A 21,243-nucleotide genomic window follows, 5' to 3' on the forward strand; every position below is an offset into this window, starting at 1 on the left:
ATAAAGGTTCAGGTCCCGTGTATTTACTTGTACATGACCAGGGTGAAGAGACTTTCTCATTAGTTCAGAGCTTCAGATAAATGTCAGTCTGGTGTTATTATCAATTTTGCCTTCAGTGGAGAGAGCCCAGAGCTGTTGCTTACCAGATGGCTTGACAAGCACAGCCATGAAGTCCTGGGTATAGGAGCTGATGTACAATAAGACACAAGGCGACTTGGTGGTACTGAAGCTGAAGCTGAGCTCTTCTTTGTTCAAGTTGAGGTCAGGCGCTGTGGTCTCGGGATCTGTAGAACTCAAAAGTGTTCGGCTAACTAAATCCTTCATGCTAGTCCCCGGGGAGTGGAAGTTGTAACGAAGCCACACTCCCTCTTCAAAAAATGCTCCAACATCTTGAATATAAAAGCAAAAAAAAAAAAAAAAAGATAAATTAAACGTGCTAACATCTTTTGGATGAAACATATCACTACTGACTTGCCCAGTACTGATCTGTGCATGTTTCTATGGCTGCATTACCTAAGGACTTTGCCAATATTTAGGTCAAGCACCTCACTATTTTCCAGTGAGGATGAAAAGGACAATCTCCATTTGATTGGTGGGTACATGGATTCACAGAGCAAAGGCAAGATTTCCTTTGGGTCACACAGAAGGTCTGTGCCCGTATCTCATATCAGTACTACAGACCAGAAGAACCACGCTTTAGATTTATTCTCATTGAAGTCATGCAGTCTTTTCAGTGGTGTCCAGCGACAGGACAAGGGGCACAAACTGAAGCAGAGGAAGTTCCAGCTGAACACAAGGAAGAACTTCTTCACTCTGAGGGTGACGGAGCCCTGGCACAGGCTGCCCAGGGAGGCTGTGGAGTCTCCTTCTCTGGAGATATTCAAGACCCGCCTGGACAAGGTCCTGTGCAGCCTGTGGTAGGTGACCCTGCTTCGGCAGGGGGTTGGACTGGATGACCCACAGAGGTCCCTTCCAACCCCTGCCATCCTGTGATTCTGGGATTCTGTGCAGTAGATAATGCTCCAAAGAAGGAGATACGTGGAAGAGAGATTTAAGGGACACATTAAGCAAACACTGTCAAAGAAAAGGAAAACCAGCAATTCTGACCAGCAAATCTGAGTGGATTTGGAAGGACATAACAAAAGAGTGATGGCAATTCCAGCACCTGAAAGATCTGAAATAGGATTGGACACGATGCTAGAGTTATCCACTGCTAGCACAATCCTTCACGAGAACTGCATAACCAAGATGCCCTGATGGGAGATAAAATTAACTAGGGAGCTTGACTCAGTGGGGAACAAGGCAAGAGACACCTGAATTGTAGCTCCCAGGAGGTGTTACCCAGACCAAGTTTTCAAACCAATCTGAGACGAACTGTCATGTTTCAACACTCCTGACAGAAAATAAAACTACTTTTGGCAGAATTAATACTTTCAGCTGAAAAAGCATTGTTATTACTTCTCATAATAATGTAGTCCTGCCTGTTTCTTAACATTAAAAACATAATTCAAGGTTGACATTCTTACAGGGAAGGCTGACTTTGACAGCCTCCTCCAGGAGACACAGCACAGCTGTCTACCATTGGTAGTGTACAACCTACTAAGTCTGCTGGGGATTGCTGGACCAGCTTCCTACAGCAGTCATCCATTCAGTGACGTTGTGGTCCTGGATAGGCTTTGCTGTCTGAGACAACATCATTAAAGGAAATTTTTAAATTACATGTGAACTTAATTAAGAAGGTATGTTTATGAACATTTCATAAGGGCTTAAAGGATGATGAATACAGATTCTGAGTATAGCGTGTGAGTACTGCATTCAAAGAATGGTTATACGCAATGCCTAAAGAGCTGACCAGTCTTTCAAAAGCATCTTTCATCATTTACTGCCTTCCTTCATGACGCAAAGTTGCCACAGTTTGGTACAAAACAGCCCATCTAAGCCTCTGAAAAATCAACACACTATCCATATTTGTTAAAAAATTTAATTTTTATTCCCTTTTAGCATTTGGAGTCTTCACACAATTCTAAACAAAGGCTTTATCTCCAAACATATGAAGCAAGACGGCCATTTTACAAACTGTGCAGTGACACAGAGCCAGTCAGGACAGAGCCTGCAGACTTTACTCAGAGTAGATGAGCAGAGAAAAGATAAGACAGATAAAATTCCAACAGACTTTACTGATGCTCCTTTCCAGAATTTTGCTAAATCTAGTGCTGGAAAAGCTTTATGTTTTCCTGTTACCATATGAAAATTCTCCAGAACTCAAAATAGCATAGTCACTGTCACCATGCGGCTGTGTAAAACACGGATTCAAGTTGTGGTCCCAAGGTGCTATAAATAATTCGATCATTCCGATAGATTTATAGCTGCCGTTTTATAGGAGAAACCTTAAATCACCCTGAAACAATTATGGGAGAGCCAATTCAGTTTAACAACTATATTTTGCAGTCAACTCGAGTACCGCTGGGTTAAAAGTGAAGGGCCCTAGCCTGAAAATGCTTCCCCAGATTGTGATGCCTTCTGCCGTTAACAGCACCACTGAAAAAAGCGTCAGCACTCACAAATCCAAAGCAGTACACGCTGCAGCTCAAAGTATTTGCAAGACCGGCTTAAAAAATATCCCTACGACCTCTTAATTTATTCTTCTTCAGCCTCCACTGGTCTCTCACGCAAGCTGCTCCTCGGGCTGATGTTGTATTGATCACGCTGCTGCTACGGCGCTGGCAGAGATGCTTGCCAGAGCCGGCGTGCCGGGTCCCGGTGTGCCAGCAGCCCCGACGCCTGACCCCGGCACGCCGCTGGCGGGGACCGCAGCCCCGGCGCAGGCTCTGCGCGTAGCATACCGATGCCAAATCGCGTTCGCCTCCAGCCTGTTCACTGCTTGTCATGCCTTTTATTTCAGGGGCGATCTTCGGGAGTGCCCAGCACTGTGCTGGCTCGGGGCCTCACACGCTGGGAATACTGGGACCTTCAGTCCTGAGCTCAGCACTGCTCTGGGGCTGAACTGGAAAGCGTGCAACGCATTTCCACAGCTGTCAATGTTATGGATTGCTACTTTAAGTGTTCATCACTCCAACGGAAGCTTTAAGGAAATGGTGCTCTCTGAAATGGCAGTACGTTTTTTTCCCCCCAGAGGATTTCACAACAGAGCTGAGAATGTTCTGTACGTTTAAGCTGATTTGTGCTGGGAAAATAATTTTCAGTATAGCTGTATTATTGCAGGTGTACAAGCTATCGTAATGAGCCTTGAGATTCTCCTCCCATGCACCCCACCTCTTTTCAGAGGAAGGGTAAGCAGAAGGTTCACTTTGGCTGTGCGAGTGTATGAGGCCCTCAACAGGCAGATATCGCATCCCCTCAAGTTCCAGCTCAGCAAAGAGGTTGGCGCATGTGATTACGGTCTCTGCTGAATGAAGATGAAGCCCTTGCAGCAGGGCTGCAAAACGCTCAGCAGCTCGCAGGCATAGTTTAAACTATTATGAAATATTAGAAAAAGCAAAAAGATAATTTTCTCTGTACTGAATGCAGCTATAAGATGACTTTGAAATGCCGAGGGTTGATCAATGAAAAAACTATCTACCTGGAGGTCAGAAGCGTATCATCTTCCTGAAGCCCTGATGGAAGCAATACTGAAGCCCTTCACTCAGAAAACCATTCAAGCTGCCTGATTAAAATGGGCAGAACCCAGCACAAATCCTGCTGCTGAAATGTGGACGATGTTTCCATGCACCACCCCCTGCTTTCCTTTGTAATATTTCAAATTCTCTCTGAAAACACAAGGCTCAGGGGATCACGCACCAGGCGTAGCGCAGGGTTCCTCTGCAAACTGCCCTGTTGAGACAGAAGCCTTGGGGAAACGAAGGTGGTGGCGACGGCTCAGTTTTCCTTGGAAAGCAGTACCTATTTCTGCACCAACACGCAGCGCTGTCACCCTCTGCTGACAGACGCTGCCAACAGATACTGTTTGGGCTTGCTTTGTAGAGGAAGCCAGAAAAGGATTTGTGGATGACAAGAAATTATTTTATCAAGCAAGATGCGTATCCCCAGTGTGAACTGCATGCATTTTTCAAAACTGTCTGACTTCAAATTGTAAAGGGATGAAGAGCAAGCCAACCCCAAACCTCCGCACAAAACGCACAGGCATCCAGAACTGACAAACTTCTTTCGAAGGTCACAACCCTCTGGTCAGCTACCCAGTCTGCCTTTCCCCACTCAGCTACTTCTATTTTTGTATGCTCTCAGTCTGTCTGGGATCAGGAGTACTGAAAGACCACAGGAAAAAGCCAAATAGCAACAAAAACACCCCATTTCTCTTGCAAGAGTCTTACAGTTTCACAACATTTCTGGGACAGTGTTGCAGACCCAAGAAAATATAAGCAGGAACCTGATTCTCCTTTGCTGCTGGCTTAACATCAGTGAAACACCAGTATCGGTTCTTCTCTTCTCAGGTAGCTAAAAGGATTCTGGTAGCCACACACTCAGTTACACCACAACATGTCTTCTTTCTCCTCTACTTTTTCCTCACCTGTGAAAAGCATTGCCAGCAAGGCACAGGCGTGGCTGAACACAGCTTCAGCAAGATTTTTTTGTTTTTTTTTATCTAGAGGCGTATAGGAAAGATACAGAACTTTGCAGGCTCTATGGCAATTGAGTTAGCTCTGCACCGACAATTGGGATAAGAATGTTCATAGGGACTGTTAAGAATCAAGTGCAAGATATTACCCCTAATAAACAAAGAAGTGATGGATCTGTGGAGCTACCAACCCCCCCCCCCCCCAATTTCAACACAGGAGCTTTTCAACAGTGGCACTGTAAGAAGTGGAATCTCTGTTCTGCTTTAGCACAGCTATCATTGTCTCGCAACCACCATTTCAGATTTTTCCAAGTAAACTCAAGACCTGGCTTGTGTCACCCTTCACCTGGGGACCAAGGAGGAGGTAATGCTGGTTACTTGACTGGTATTATTCTGTTGGGCCTTTTTGAGGCTGGGCCTTCAAAAACATCCTATTAACGGGCAGTAACAGGGTAAAATCCCTGCCTCAGAGAAGCTGGAGACAAAATCCTGACAATGATGAAGCCCGGCCAGGACAGATGAAAAATGCAGCAGAGGAGAACTCTCTCCTCTTTGTTTCACAAAGCTGATGTGCCTTCTCATCGCCATAAGCATGCCCCGTCTGCAGACCCCAAACGCCTCCTTGGCCCTGCTCAGGTTCGGTAAATTAAAAATACTACTCTCTGATGCTGCTTGCCAGTGCCCAGTGCTATGTCTTCCCCGCACGGAGTCCTGGATGTGATTGTCCAGTCTCATATTCTGGCTGCTGTTACTGTCATGATTTGTGATGCATGTTTGAAGTTTCTACATGTGGAGTAAAACACAATACAGCAAACGCTTGCTGGCATTAATAGAATATAAACCCATTGAGGGTTTGCTTCTTCTGTATGAATATATCAGTACTCATTATAAGAAAAAGCTTTCTTCAACAAATGACCATCAGAACGGTGGGATATGTAAAATCATGCGCACCAGTGAAACTATGGGGCCTGATCACAAGTCCATGCAAAGTTCCCCGCTACCTTCAGCAGAACAGGATGTGACACAGAGGATGGGGTTAAGCCAGCTGATTCATTGCACCTCCAAGCCCCCCTACTCAATGCCAACAGGTAGATTCTGCCTAAGCAAGGCTGAGCTCTGAACCTTCTTTTGCAATAGCCCTGTAAAGCAGGTGCCTTGTATTCTACCTTGCTATACCTGGACAGAAGTGTACATGCCAAGGAAAGCTTAAAACTGTCAGGAAAATCGCAGTTGTGGTTCCCTCTGCACCGATGTGAAATTACTACAGATCTTTCTATAGCTACAGCTGTTTGAATTGATGTCTAGGACAGCAGACGCACAATCAGGGAATGGCAACCTGTGCTGTGTATTCTCTGCTGAATCTCAATGAAAATCCAGCTCCTTTTCTAATGGAAATATCCATAACGGTTAAAAAACCCCCACCAAGCAAAACAGGATGGATGAAGAAAAATGTAATGTTAAATATCCAACAGATCGGGTTTCACAATTTCCTGCCGGGCAGTCTTTGGAGGTGCTCTCTAGGTAACCTCAGAGAAAAACCTGCAGCTTTGCAAAAGCCATTTTGAGAAATATTAGAGACTGCCATTTGATGATTGCGCATTATTCAGAGCGACAACTTTGACAGGTGAGATCTGGCTTCGCTTCTTTCCTGTACCACAGGTATCCACTCTAAAAGTGTGCAGCTCCTTGCTTCCCCCATGACCTCGCTTGCTTTCTACATTACCGTAATCAAAACATTTCCTCGCACCACCGAGCTACTGTAAAGATAAATACCTTCTCAGCTTGTGAGGTGCCAATACCACTCCCAACAGCATGCAGGTGTATAAATCTTGCACACGGGTGTCTCCGGCGAGAACCTCAAATCTCCCAGTTGCCTTCGCACAGGCGCGCAGCAGCCTGCAGTGCTGCCCAAGCTGTTCTGCTCATCTCTCATAAAACATCCGCGTTCAGCGGGCAATGACACCAGAGCAGGCCTACCAGAGGCAGCTGACAAACAAACTGAAAGTTTAGCCCATTTGCTGAGTTCGGACTTTGTATTTTTTAACTTGGTACCCTGATTTATTTGCTTTCTGTACACAGAATAATACTTCCATTTTATAAGTAGTTCATTATGGGTGGTCAGTGGGCCAGCAAGTTCAGTTTATAATCAGGTTCATGTATCTTTGAGATATGTAAGTACAGCAGTAGGATGTAGCATGGGGAATGTTTGTTTTGCTTTAAAAAGAAAAAAAGCATGTTTTTTCCTAATAAAAGAATTCTTGCAACTTCAGTGAAATGCAATTTTCAAAGCACTAGCGCATAACTGTGCGTGTTTGATAAGGCAGTATTGACAGGACAGCAGAACGGAATAGCTTCACAAAGTATATATATACTTTGTGAGTATATCTATTTACTCACTAGAGGCTAAGACCCAAGTCCTGAAGTTCGATCTACAGGTAGAAAAACCTGGCTGCAGCATTCAGACTTAGTGGACCGGGAGCCTAACATTCCCAGCCCAAGGAAAATTTCCGCTACAACTTTCGGCTAACAGATAATGAACATGTTGTGAACAGCAGAATTTTTGGGGAGGTGGGAGGTGATGCTGCCTTCATTTTCCAGATTCTTGGATCAGGAACAAAGAAAACTAAGAAGTTAAGTTACTTCAAACCACTCGAACAATCATCTCCCCATCACTTGCAACAAAGCAATGAAATGTATTTGCAACAAGCAGGATAACGGGAATCGAAGGGGCGTTACCAGGGCAGAATTTGGAGGCGATGAGGTGTCACTCCAAGAGTCTGTGGACGGGCGCGGAGCTGCTGCGCCCATGTGCCGTAGCGCCAGATCTGGTATGTCTTTTTTTGCATCCACTCAGCCTAGCGAAAAGCTGATTTTTCTCTTTGAGGCAGAGAAGGGAGCAAGAAAGGAAGGAAATCTGACCGTGACAATACTACTGTAAGGGCTTTCAGGGTTCATGCGAATATAGAAACAAACCTGAAGGGGTTTAGTTCAGGCACTGACATCAGGATTGCAGTAATTCACACCGTGAATCTCAGCTTTACTTGAAAGAAAGAAAGAAGGGTATACACCGCGCTCATCTCCTTGGTGTTTGCTGATGCAAACCGAGCAACCTCACAGCAACCGGGACGCTTTGAATTGACCCTTCCAGCACACCCGAAGGCACACGACTCACAGCACCAGCCATTTAATTGGGCGTTTTTTTGGCCACACTCTGTTGGTGGTGGGCAATTTCTTCTCCTACAGCTGATCCACAGCATTCCAACACCCCAAGGAGGAACGCTGTCTCCCTGGGGGATCCAGGGGCTGCCCCACGCCCTGCGTAGCCATTTCAGCATTTGACCTTCGCTCTTTTTGTTTAAAGCAAGGACAGAGTTTGTTTTCTAAAGGAACAAAAATTAATTGTTTTCCCAGAAATGCTTTTATGATGATAGGACAGCTGTGGGAGAAAAAAAAAAAAAAAGGGAATTTACACTTCAGCAAAGGACAGGAAAAGGTCAGAAAGCAATCTGAAGGACTGCAGAAGCACCGCAGCTACTCCTCAGAACAATTTCTCTGAGCAGTGAAAGAAGTGAAGCCAATTGCATATGCCCCAGACACAAAACAAAAATAAAGTTAAAATAGATGTCAGACTGCATTTTTGCACTTTTTTTTTGTCCTTCTAAAAACACAGTGTAATCTCCAGGCCACTACCACATCAATCACCTTGTGCTCTGCTGCTAATAAGGCTGGAGACAATGCAATTTCTTGTCAGTCATCAATCAGTGGCTCTAAAAATGGATTTCATCAGCAAAGGAATCCACAATATGCGATGCTTGTTCTTATTGTGAGATGTGTTTATTACTTACGAACCACTATATGGTGATTTCCTTATAGTAATGGGTTTTCTTCTTTGATTTTTCCTACAACTTTTTTCTGCTAGCAGTTGCAGTATTTAACCAACCCCCAAAAATTTACCACGAGGAAGTGACTTCAATATCGAAACAAAATTTTTGGATAAGAAAAACTTCCCATGATAAATTAAAATCACCAGGAAGAGAAGACTGCGGCGTACTGAAAAGTATTGTATTATGCCACCCTTCACTCCTGCTGAGCAGCATATCTTTCTGGTAATATCTCGTCTTCGGTTTAAATCTGATGACTTAAAAAGTCAGGCGCTACTGATTATCAAATCAACAGAGCTGCTTGGCCCGGAAGATTTACTCAGAGGAGTAAAATAATGAAAACTAGCCCTAGCTCACTGTGCAAAGCACTAACCTTGTTATTTCTTGGCAGCTGATGCGAATTCCTAGCAAAAGTAACAAAGCAGTATGTTCTCGCTTGCTTCACATCAGCCTCACCCAACACCACAGCATCCAGCTGCACGCTGTGGTGCAGGGCAGAGAACCACAAACGCCAGAGCAGTGCTCAAGAATGTCCTTGCTATAAAGAATGGAATTAATGAAAAACAGAGAATATAATCTTTAAAAACACGGCCACAGACATTTCAGTGCTTTCAGAGAGGGGAAAGTGTCAAAGCATTAATAAAAAATGAATCGAAACATCAGAATTGCGGTGTTTTCATCCAAATCAACTAAAATACAATTTAGGTAATATTGGTATTTTACAGGGAAAGCAGGGAAAGATTCCCTGCTATTTTCCAACAAATTTTATAATTTTTATAAATTTTTTTAATTAAATATATTTTCTCAGTATTTATTTTGTAATTAAATATATAAAATTAAAAAAATTTATAAATTTTTTTAAATTAAATCTATCTGGCCAGTATTTATTTTGCTGCTGTTACTCCGGTACCTTTGCCCTTTGTATCTAGTAGATCTATCCAGTGCTGTCTCACGGACCAAGAAGACATGGTAGAAGATTCCAGGAGCTGTTATTAGCAAGCAAATGTAGGAGTCCCTTCTTTCACAAGCCTAGGGAGTTTGACAACATGCACAAGATGTCCCTGCGCTTTACTTGATCTAAAAGGCTTAACGAAAATAAAATTTACAATGCAAAATTTCATGGGCTGAAACTGAACTCTAATTTTAAAGATCTCGTTATAAGCACTGTTTGTTACAGAGGTTTTATAATTCTTTTGATCACAGGATGCCCCAAACACAGGCTATTTTGTGTTTAATTTATTCTCTAACTTTATCCCAGCGCCACACTGCTTTTTCTACGAGAAGCCCCATGAAGTCACCCACGCTACGTCATACTTGGGGATATTCTAGATGAGTACATCAGTTTTCAGCACCAGCAGATATGAAATCAGTAATTGGCACTTCGTACACAAGGTCTTAAGGATGTAGAGAGATATTTTTAGCCTGGAATAGTACTGATATTTAAAGCAGAGATCTGATGTCCTATTTAAATGGCACAACACTGTGTGGCACAGAGATCCCCACGCCAGCATGAATTCCTCTGTGTGACCCAGTACCGCCCAGCAGCAGTAGCCTGCAGCAAGTTTTACTGCGTGCCCAAAGTATCACCATCAGAGCTCTGGGCCTTTGCCTGTACTGGGAGGCTGACAAGGAAAATATTACAGTATAATACAGTATAATAGTACTGCTGTTGCTATGACAGAGCTTACAGGCCAGCCAAAACCAGGGTTTATCTGTGCTAGGTATTCAACTCTTCCCCTAATAGTATTTTTTATTCTGTTTGCTCCACATCCAGGAAAAATAAAACACTTCAGCTTAGAGCTAGTTTTGGCAGAAGTTGGGGGTTTATCTATCCATAGGAGAAACAGAAAAACACAAATAAAAGCCAGCATGATGAGCTTTGGCAATACAGAAAAAAATTAAAAAGTGAATTCACTGAATCTGGCATGGCAGCAATTCTTTTGTTTTTTTTTACTTTTTGAGTCAACACGTGTGACCTCTAAGAGACCGACCCACTTCCACCCTACATGGGTTTCCTCTAACCTGACTGTGCTAGTGAACAGAAATACCAAATACGCATTACCATTCTTCAACTTGTGACAAACCATTTGCTAAATTAACTGAAATCACTGTCCTCACATGCCCAGGACTTACTGCATGCACAGTCCTGAATGTGATGCCCACGCTTTATAAACTGTCTTTGAAACAACACAGCATAGCCAAACCTGATGAAAGTCCTGCATGCAAGCACAGTGGAAGCCACGACCTAGAGCAGCAGCTGCTTCACTGCCGCTGCACTAGAAATACATCGTATTTATTGGAATTTATACAATCATCACACCAGAGATTCATCAGAATACCTGGTGATGTGAAAACAATCCCTTCGCTTATAGAAGAGGGTACTCCAATGTGTGAGGAACACCAGCAATGGGCAAAGCTCTGTTACGAGAAGATGAAACGAGGGCAGATGTGTATGGATATAAATGAAGGCTGCAGAAGCGTGCGAGGAGAAAATACAGTCCATAACCCAGCATCAGGCTAAAAGACTCTTTCTGTTATAAACTTGGTTTCCTCTAAATGTGACTGGAAGGGAGTAGGGTATGGGTATTTGCAAAGTAATTCTCCAAGTTTAACTTGGAAAAAAAACAAGTGAAGTTCAGAAGGAGCTGGAAACCAGAACGTCGAAGGACAGGAGCGTTCTCCTACTGCCCAGCCAGGTTCATTAAGAGAAGCCGGCGACAAGCAATTCCGACTGCCCGCAGGACTCCTAGCACAACGGGTAAGATAAAAGCCGAAGAGCAGTTTATGAGACCAGAGGTTTCTTTGGCGTCACAGATACTGACGGGAAGAGCCTTCACATTTTTTCAGTTGAAACTGTAGGGTTGGTACCTTTTGGGAAAACTTCTAAAATTCTTAGGAAAAGCAACAGACTGGATGATTTTGTGTACCAATAACAGCACAGTGAAAGAGAGCTGCTGAGAGATATTCGCACCTCAAGTAAATGCGACAAAACCTTTAGTGGTGTTGAGAAGAATACTTCAAGAATATAATGAGCATATCCTATGAAATGTAAGGGAAACAAACGAACGGCCACAAAGCCTGCATACCGTGCAAACATTTGGAAAATTATATTCCCATGAGTACTTCCTTTGTCACAATCATTCCTGGTCAAAATAAGAAAAACCACATGGAAATAAATTGGCATCTTCACTCTCACTTTTTTTCTTTGTATGTAAGGTCTCTCTCTCCCTCCCTCCTTGTCTGTCTTTCTTATGCAGGCATAAGGACAACCATTGATTCTGAATCTTCAGAACGTGCTTTTGGCATTTACAAACGACTGACACAGACGTGGGAGCTCTGTACCTTCCCTCACCCTCGCAAGTTCAATTTCTAACCCAGTCTGAGCTACTGAAAGAACTCAGCTGGTTACGGATGGATAACATTTTTATTCCAAATGCTGGCCTCACAATTTATAAGGTATACAACCCAAAGCTCCCATCTATGCATCACCAAATACATTTCTGAATGAGACTAGTTAGCTTTTGCTTAAATCGTTTTTTTTTCTAAAGAAGTAACCGTGACATTGTGCTAGGAGGAATTTATCGTTCAACAGCTCAAGACTATGGAATACAGTCTGCCAGACCTGCTACGACTGCGGGCGTTCCTGATGTATTTTGTGGTTGTGTTATTTGATTTAAATAGGTAACATATATTAGTGCTAATGAGAGATGTGGTTTTAAATCATCACATTTAAATCCTGAGTGCATAATTTGACTTGTTTGTAAGAAGTAGTAAAGAAGATTTACTTGTTTAATTACTAAAAGCTGAAGCATTGATTCTATTCTGCTTTTTCTCAGGCAGACGGTTCTCCCGTACTCTGCTTCCCGCACTACAGCACTTACCTTTAATGCAGAACGGTCCATCGTAGGCAGTTGTGGAGCAGTCACAGGAGTAGCCGTTGTATTTCTCAACACATTTACCACCGTTGGCGCAGTACATCCCATAGCTCGTGCAATGGCCGGAGCAGCCAGGCTTCACCCCTGGTGTGACTTTCGCTCTCTCTTCCAGGTCCAGTGTCACCCCGTTCATCCTTAACGAACGAATGCAACCTAGGAAGCCTCGCTGGCCTCCTGCAGCACCTGAGACGGAATATAAAACTGTGAGACAGCACTGGACAGATTTTGTTGTTGCTTTACATGAAACATCCTGCTAAGCTTCTGACAACAGCTGGAAATAAGTAACTTCTATGTAAAGGCAAGGAATTGCCCTGCCCTAATGACAATGAAACGTAACCTTTTGATACCATACCGTAAGTAAGCATAAATACTAGGTGTGTTGGGTTGACACTGGTTCGATACTAGATGATCTAGCCCTCTACTGTAAGACTTAATTTCATTTCAACTTCAAGATTTTTAGAGTTAACAGTGGAAGAAATGGGCTTGCCTCTATTACTGAGATATAGCCTTACTCTCCATATGATTACTGATGATGGATACTACTAATAATGCCATAATATGTTATACAGTGTTCTGTTTTTCAAAGCCACAATGAGGAAAGAAGGACAACATTTAAATCCTCACTCTCAGTTGCAATAGGAAATAGAGATTTCATTTGCAAACAGCATCGGGTATGTTGTTTAGTTGCTTGAGTATAGGCTGAAGGACGTAAGCTGGAGAGCTACATTTGAAAATCTGGCTTGAGATGGCTTTTCTTAGCAGTCGATGAGAACTGCTCCTTTTCTGCCTCTGGTAAACACTTCCTGAAAAATGTGATTTCCATTAGGAAAGTCTTATCTGGGGCTGGATTAGAAACAAAATAACCTTAAAAAATGCAAGCAAATAACAACGAGTGGCTGTCATCGTTTCTCCTCATGCTCTCATCTCCTCGATTACCGCAGTGCTGCAGGTGCTGCAGAGTCCCTGAGGAGCTCTGAATGCTCAGCACCACAGAGCACAGAGGCTGACATTTACCTGAGCCGGGAAGAGGACTACATGCAAACCAAAGAGAAAAGTCTGTTTCAAACCAGCTCTCGGTAACCGGATGATCTGGAGTAAGAAGAGGCAACGCTCGGTCCCTGCCGAGGGCACAGGGCAGAGGGCATTCTGGTGAGGTTCTACGTGAACTAATACACACTGCAGTGACAAAAACCCCCTAATTAATCTCATTCCCTTCTTTCCCCTCCCAGTGAGTTAGGACATTAGGGCATGAAGTTCTCCTTCCTCAGGCTCTCTTGCTGGCCCAAAGAATGTATATTTATTCTACAGAACGTGGAACAGGAAGCACTGAAACAATTCTTGCTCGGTATTACTATCCAGGCCCCAATGTTCAGGGTGTTTATTTGGGGCACCCCAACTCCAATCGATTCTCTGCCTGACTCAGGGCAATGATTTAAATCAGAAGCTCTGTTCTTAGAGATGTGTCCTCCAATCACCCAGTCACAGAATCACAGAATAAACAGAATGTTAGGGGTTCGAAGGGACATCTGTGGGTCACCCAGTCCAACCCCCCTGCCGAAGCAGGGTCACCTACAGCAGGCTGCACAGGACCGCGTCCAGGCGGGTCTTGAATATCTCCAGAGAAGGAGACTCCACAACCTCCCTGGGCAGCCTGGGCCAGGGCTCCGTCACCCTCAGAGGGAAGAAGTTCTTTGTCATGTTCAGCTGGAACTTCCTCTGCTTCAGTTTGTGCCCATTGCCCCTTGTCCTGTCGCTGGGCACCACTGAAAAGAGTCTGGCCCCATCCTCCTGACACCCGCCCTTAAGATATTTGTAAGCATTTCTAAGGTCCCCTCGCAGCCTTCTCTTCTTCAGGCTGAACAAGCCCAGCTCCCTCAGCCTTTCCTTGTAGAAGAGATGCTCCAGTCCCCTCACCATCCTCGTAGCCCTCTGCTGGACTCTCTCCAGTAGCTCCTCATCTTTCTTGAATGGGGGAGCCCAGAACTGGACACAGTACTGCAGATGGGGCCTCACTTGGGCAGAGTAGAGGGGAAGGAGAACCTCCCTCGTCCTGCTGGCCACACTCCTCTTGATGCACCCCAGGATCCCATTGGCCTTCTTGGCAGCCAGGGCACACTGCTGGCTCATGGTTAACCTGTCATCCACCAGCACACCCAGGTCCCTCTCCCCAGAGCTGCTCTCCAGCAGGTCCGCCCCAAGCCTGTTATATGACATGGCTATGATTCAGAAAGAAAGAAAATCTGGTGTAGACTTGGACAGGCAGTTTTTGGCAATAAAGGTACTAGGTATTACAAAACATTGCGAGTGCAACGGTTAATTCAACACTACCAATAAAAATCATCATTATTAACAATTCCCCAAGAACTCAGTCTGGGAAAAAAATCCAGCTCTTCCTGGTTTTGGCAAAAGGCTCGGTATTCCTCTTAAAAGGTTATGGTTCCCTCTTCTAAACAAACTTCACATTTCAGCTTATTATGAAACTGCCTTCTATTGGGCTCTCAGTCAGCAGTAAAAGAGAATCTGAGCTCGTACACAATGACTGCATATCTGGTGACACATTATACACAATTTGCAGTGACCACGCTGCTTACTAAGGCAACGAAGGCTTTAAACATCATTTTAATTCATTTCTGTGGTTGAAGCCTGACCAACATGGGAAAAAAAATGAGATAAGGTCTTTTTTTTCCTTCCCTTTCCCTATTCTCCTCTTCACAGATACCTAGAGAGGTAGGACAGTGCTTCTTTGCTCAAGATTTCATGCAGTTCTGATTCCAGGTAACGGCACTTGGCTTCTCCACGCTTCGCAGCCCCAGGGCTAACGGTCAGAGAAACACAAGTGCTGCTGAAACTGCCTGCCCGAGATGTTGCAGGGACCAGCAGCTCCAGAAAGCAGCTGGACTGATTTGGTTCCAGGGAATGCATGTGTGTAACTCTGCGTGATGCTTTCCTGCACCGAACGGGCAAACAGCCCATGGGACTCCAGGGAGAAGACTGCATCGAGAGCCACCAACACAAAAGCACAGGCAATGATCAAACCTCAAGAGGCTGAAAGTACTGCTGAAGCTAGGATGGGCACTGTAGGCACATGCAGGCCTGGCAAGAGCTATGCAGAATTTGTCACCTCTGTGGTGAATAAACACATGTGTGTGTATGAAAGAAGCACTAGGCAAAAAGAGTTTGGCACTACCGCCTGCCAGAGGCACTTTCAAACAGGAGCTGCAGGTGGGGAAAGACAAAAATGACAAGTTGCCAGCACAGAATATCTTTCTCTTAGTTGATCTTGTTATTTCTGTAATTATGGACATGTTAGTATTTTCTTTTTCTCCCCCCCCCCCCCCGCCCCCGTGCTGCCATGCAAGTGCTTCAGGAGCGCAGCTTCCCACATTAAACTAACTTGCTGGGAAGACACAAGGCAAAGGGTGTTCAGCATATGTCAGCAAAGCCCGGTTACCCACTTCGAATCTTACCGACATAGAGCTGGCTGTACAATTCCAGTCGCGTGTGTCCTTCCGTGGGTGCTTTCCGCACCTCCAGGGGTAACTGGTCTACCTGCAGGCTGGCCTGTTTGACATTCCTCTCGGCGTTGACCCGGTGCCACTGATCATCGTTGAGCTGGTTGGGAGATCTAACGACAATTTCCACGGGCCCATTTCCAACGTCAAATGAAAAGGAAACCTCTGCAGCAGCTGAAACACCAAGCAAAAGGGAACCCATCTGACACTGTGAACAAATTCACTTATAATTCCTAACCAGCACGGAGTCATATTTACTAGAAATATGCACTGCTCAGCCACCTTTCAGAATTTATAAGCACATTCAGTTCCTTCTGACTTGAGTAGGAGTTAAAGAATTTCCTAGGAAGTCACTGTGTAAAGTTTCCATAGCATGTGATGGAAATCAAGTCAGTTTGGCTTGTAAAATTTAACCAGAATAAATTATATCCTCGAAAAGGATTTTTTATTTCCACTAATAATTTCAATAATATTAGAAAAACATATTCACCAGCTACTGGAAGAAAACATCAACAGACCCTGAAACAACAACATTAATTTTTGATTTCTGCAGCTTTCCAGTTTCCATAGGTTTTTTTTAGGGAAATATGCATTTTGTTAAAAACATACGGCAGAAGTAGTATATTTTTTTTCTTTTGAGGGGCAATTATTTTTTGCAATGAACTAACAATGCAGTGGTAATGACCTATGTGAGATTTTATGGCTGAAAAAGAAAGATTCTTAGCAAGCACTGCAGTGCTCTTCTTTATAGTGGATGATTCAAAACATGTTTGGACATTTTACAAATGTTCATTAGGCTCTACCAGACATTCCTCCAGGTCATCCTCAGCAAACTATGTAATTGATGCTCATTATTAAATTGAGAGTGTGATTACCAATATACAGGTGATTTTGACATGAAAAATGTAATTTTGATTTTCCTGCTGACACTTAGTTTATACAATTTGGGGCTGTAAATTATATTGTGGCAGCAAAACGTCAGAAGAAAGGGTTACCAAAAAATGGATTACCAATGATAGCATTCACAAACAAGGATATCAGACAGAAGTAAAAAGACAAGCAAGAGTTACATTTAATGTGGTTTCTTTACATATAAAATAAAAAAGCCACAGCACCCTTTTAATTCTTCTGAAGAATCTCAGGTGCCCAATTGCGGTCTCAGTGTTCCAGTACAGCTGTGGTTTCTCGTTTGGTCGAATTAATAAAGCCGTCTTTAAAAAATCTTACTCAGCAAGGCTGTTAAATTGTGGCAGAAACACCACTCCATGATCATTATCACTAGCAACACTGATAAATAGTGGGAAATATTTTTGTACATGGCCTAATGGATTTTCGCAAGGTTATGTCAGACTGAATTAAAGGCGTTTTTCTGAAAACTGGAAGGACAGGACTAAACTTTATACAGAGAATGTTCTTTCAAATCATATACAATTGACACCTTTGATTTTTTTCCTACAAAATTGGCTGTTTCCAGAAGAAAAAATTAAAAGGATATTTTATTGCTGTTGTACTCTCTGTTCTCTGCTGAATAAAATAATTTCATTTCTTGAATGAACAGCCTTTCATAAGCCATGAATTTAGTCTGTTTGGCCTTTTGCACTTTACAAGACAGGAAATCTGTACGAGCTAAAGCTTGCCGTTAAATAAAGATGTTTCATTTTAATGTTATTATGTCTTATAACTTCAGCCAATAAACTCAGGCAAATCAGGAATTACAGTAAAATCTCCCCAGTACTTAAGCTGTATGTTGTGTTCAAGTCTATCTTCAAGGGCGTGTGTCTAATTCTCCTTTACTTTTGGCTTTGACCAACTGCCTCGGATCTCTTCACTGGAGTGTTCACTGTCCGGCTTGAATTGCTTCCCAAGAGCCGACTGTCTACCAGCCTGTAAAATGAGAACCCCTCAGCAGAGCTTTTCTCTGATTCCGAGGAGACTGATGGCTCTGCTGATATTGCTCATGGGTACCTTGAGTACAACCACATCCAGGATTCTGAAAACCTCTGTGAGAATGCTCTTTTGTTCTCCAGCTCTTGGTCTTCTGCATGAAAACCTATCTAATTTTTTAAAGGAAGATTTTTCTTCCTTTAAAAGAGAGAAGATGTAGAGAATTGGCAAATAGAGATAGTTGAAGTAGGAGTTCTGTGCCTGCGTAGTCTGGCTTTGTGCATGGCTTTAAACTGAAACCTGTATCACAGCCTGAAAGACTTCCAATGAAATTTGTACTTATTCGACAAAATTATTCACTCTGACATAAAAGTAAGTGTACCATTTGTATAAATTCACATTACATTTTTATATGCATCTTCTAGTTAGGGAATGAAAAGCATTCCAGAAGAATCTTCTCATCAAAGGCCATTTTCCATGCATGTACCTGCTGCCATGCTGAAAGTTAGAGAAGGCAGCAGAGCATCTATGGACTCTGCTGATCCATCCCCAAGAAACCTAAAAACATGCCTATCATAAACCAAAGGGGAGGAAACTTGTTTGCGAGACTGACGGACTGAAAAAACCATGAAGTATGTCAATGAAAAGAGCTTTGAAGATGAGCAGAGGCTGAATGACAGAGTATCTCACAAGTTATGTTGCTCGTTCTGACTCTTCATTCTCAGTTTCCACTGGAATGAATTTTTGCGTCTACAGATTAAGTCTATTCTCTATCAAGGGGCATCTCTAGCTAAAAGGATTGGTACTTGCACCTTAACAGCAATGGATGAACTTCTGATATCAGGTACGTTAGTCCGAAAAGGAAGACAAAAGAAATTGTACCCCTCTCAATCAATGAGATGGAGGATCTGGTGACAACTGACACGGAGAAGGCTGAGGTATTCAACAACTTTTTTGTCTCATTTTTCACAGGCAGTTACTCTTCTCACATCACTTGAGTCCCTGAATCTCAAGGCAAGAACTGGGGCAATGAAGTGTTAAAGGTCAGGTTGGACAGTGCTTTGAGCGTACCATGCTGCCTCTGCTCCTTCTTTTTCCTCTATTCCAGCTTAACTGCTGAGCATGCTGTTGACGATATGGAGTATCCCTTTGGCCAATGGTCAACTGTCTTGGCTGTGTTCCCTTCCAACTTCTTCACTACCCTCAGCTTACTGACAGGGCGGAGAAGTGGGAAAGAGAGAAGGCTTTGATGCTGTCCAAGCACTGCTCAGCAACAGCCGAAACACTTGTGTGGTATTAACACTGTTTTCCTCATGTTCATTTTATTTTCCATTCCACCAAACACCAGAAAACTCCAACCAGCTGTTCGAAGAAATGAGAATCAGGATCAGACATTGAACAAATGTCTGAAATTGCTTAATTATGATTAAAAAAAGAAAATAAATCTGGGGTTTAGTTTATTCAGTCAGTACGAGGTTTTGTGACGAGAACTTCGTAAAATTGAACAAGGATGAATTTTTGATGTGCTCCTGCCACATATATTCACTCCATAAACTGAGGCTTGCGGCTTAGCTTTACCCTTTCTGTGCCTTGTGCAATTACATATAATTAAATCTGAACACGTTTCTTTCATCGACTCAGTTTTCTAAGGTCTCAGGTCATTGTCAGCCATCTGTTCAGAACACAGAAGGGCAAGTTTGGCACACAAAATGCCCTTCTCATTCTTTGCTCTACGTTCTTGGTTTTTAGCTCTATTCAGATCCCACAATTTCCTCATCTTAAATCTACGAGGCATTTGCCCATAGAAAGGAAGGGACACGACTGTGTTGTCTGTGGGATTCTGCATTTGCTGGTTCCCTCCTTTCAAGGCTTTCTGGTAGATATGCTGTAGTTAAACACAAGTTCGGAGGCTCAGCTGCACGGGTAGTCACCTGCACTTCTACGTCCTTTGCTACGCAGAAGGTCAGGCTAAATGAGCTGACGGACTTTTCTGGCATTCACGATCTATGAACAGCCAGGTCTCCCATTTTCCTGTATCTCCTTATGTTTCAAGTCTCTTTTTTTCCTGTTTTCCTAGCTTGATTCTTGTTGAGAAATTGCAGGCCAGGATCTCCAGCTATAATGAGGCTGCCAGCAAGGAAAGCAGCACTGACAGGAGGATGGGTGCTCAGAAGACGCTAAGCAGTAGGTGGAAGCGCTCAAGACACATCAGCTGTGAAAAGAAAGGAGGAGGGATTACAGCCATCCTCACAACCAGTTTTGTATGCCTGTCTCCTTATTTCTCTCTTTCTCTTCCATTATCCTCTCCTTGAAACACTTGCTTTCATCTCCTCCCTTCTACTTCGTTTCTCTTACCTCTCCTGATGTGTTTTTATACCCTTCAATGGGACTCACTGATGTTTTAGTTGACTTACATCAAAGGGAATGGTATCTAACTTCTTTAGGATCCTTTTGAAATCCCATTCTTAGAACATAAATGCCTTGTTACGGCTAGAATTGGAACTCGCTTGCTTGGTTGTAAAACAGGATACAACAACAAGCTATAAAATGGAGACTAAAACCTACCAGACAGATATTTTCCCCCTCCACTTTGCTTGCTTGTTCCACGGAAACAACACCTTGAAATGATTCTATCTCCGTAAGGGCAACATCTGCCAATCTGACAGTTCATTTGTAAAGACACCTCTGACGAAGGGCTCACGGACTAAACCAGCAGACAGAATTCAGTGAAATGACTGAAAATGAATGAAAGCCTCATCAACAGGTAGAGATGCTAGACATATCTAGAGCTAGTGGTTTATTAATCTTTACATGGAATCCATCGCCAGGGTTAAGATCAGGTCTCGTACCAGTAGTCACTGGAATTCTTTCCACTGGCTTTAGTAGGATCTGCATAGAAAAGAGGACTTTCCAGGACCTGAAAGCAACTATCTTGTTCACCTTCCCCACTTACACTCTGACAGCTGAGTTTACAGATAGTCTTACAAAGTTATCTCTAAATTACCTGCCCTGCTGCCCTCGTTTGCACAGGGGTGAGAGATGGCCATGCCAGTGCTGATACTGAAACAGCATTGACAGGTTGTTCCCAGCTGCTAAGAATACATGGAAGGGGCTACAGATGCTACCCTGAGGTGCCATACTGGAACACAGGACCTGCTTTGAGGAGGCCACTCCTCAAGGTACACAACTAGAAATTAAAGCTATCAAAACAACATCTCAGAGAGAAATTGCTGATCCAAGTTCCTTGACTGCAATGCAGGAATTACTGAGTAGCTTGGCTGTCTGTTAATAATCAGGTAGCTGTCAAAAATTGTGACTGTGTTTACAATAATTGGACTAAGCATCTGGAAGATCTCCTCATTTATCTAATTCCCAAATAAAACGGTCATTTGAACTCCTGAGCGAAAGCTGCATTCATTTGACCAAACGACAGCGCACATCTATGCCCAAGGCTGCGC

General features: G+C 43.4%; 1 protein-coding gene across 1 annotated transcript in view; it reads right to left on the reverse strand.

The window, feature by feature from the left end:
- Nucleotides 1-21,243, reverse strand: part of CNTNAP2 (contactin associated protein 2) — a 1,116,355-nt gene that overhangs the window by 82,615 nt on the left and 1,012,497 nt on the right. Inside the window, exons 17-19 of the mRNA XM_075418555.1 lie at nucleotides 15,857-16,075; nucleotides 12,336-12,572; nucleotides 144-389 (exon numbers count right to left, since the gene is read on the reverse strand). Coding sequence (XP_075274670.1) covers nucleotides 144-389; nucleotides 12,336-12,572; nucleotides 15,857-16,075 — 702 coding nt within the window. The remainder of the gene's footprint in view (nucleotides 1-143; nucleotides 390-12,335; nucleotides 12,573-15,856; nucleotides 16,076-21,243) is intronic.

Source organism: Opisthocomus hoazin, chromosome 4 (genome assembly GCF_030867145.1).
Source record: "Opisthocomus hoazin isolate bOpiHoa1 chromosome 4, bOpiHoa1.hap1, whole genome shotgun sequence".
NCBI classification, from domain to species: Eukaryota; Metazoa; Chordata; class Aves; order Opisthocomiformes; family Opisthocomidae; genus Opisthocomus; species Opisthocomus hoazin.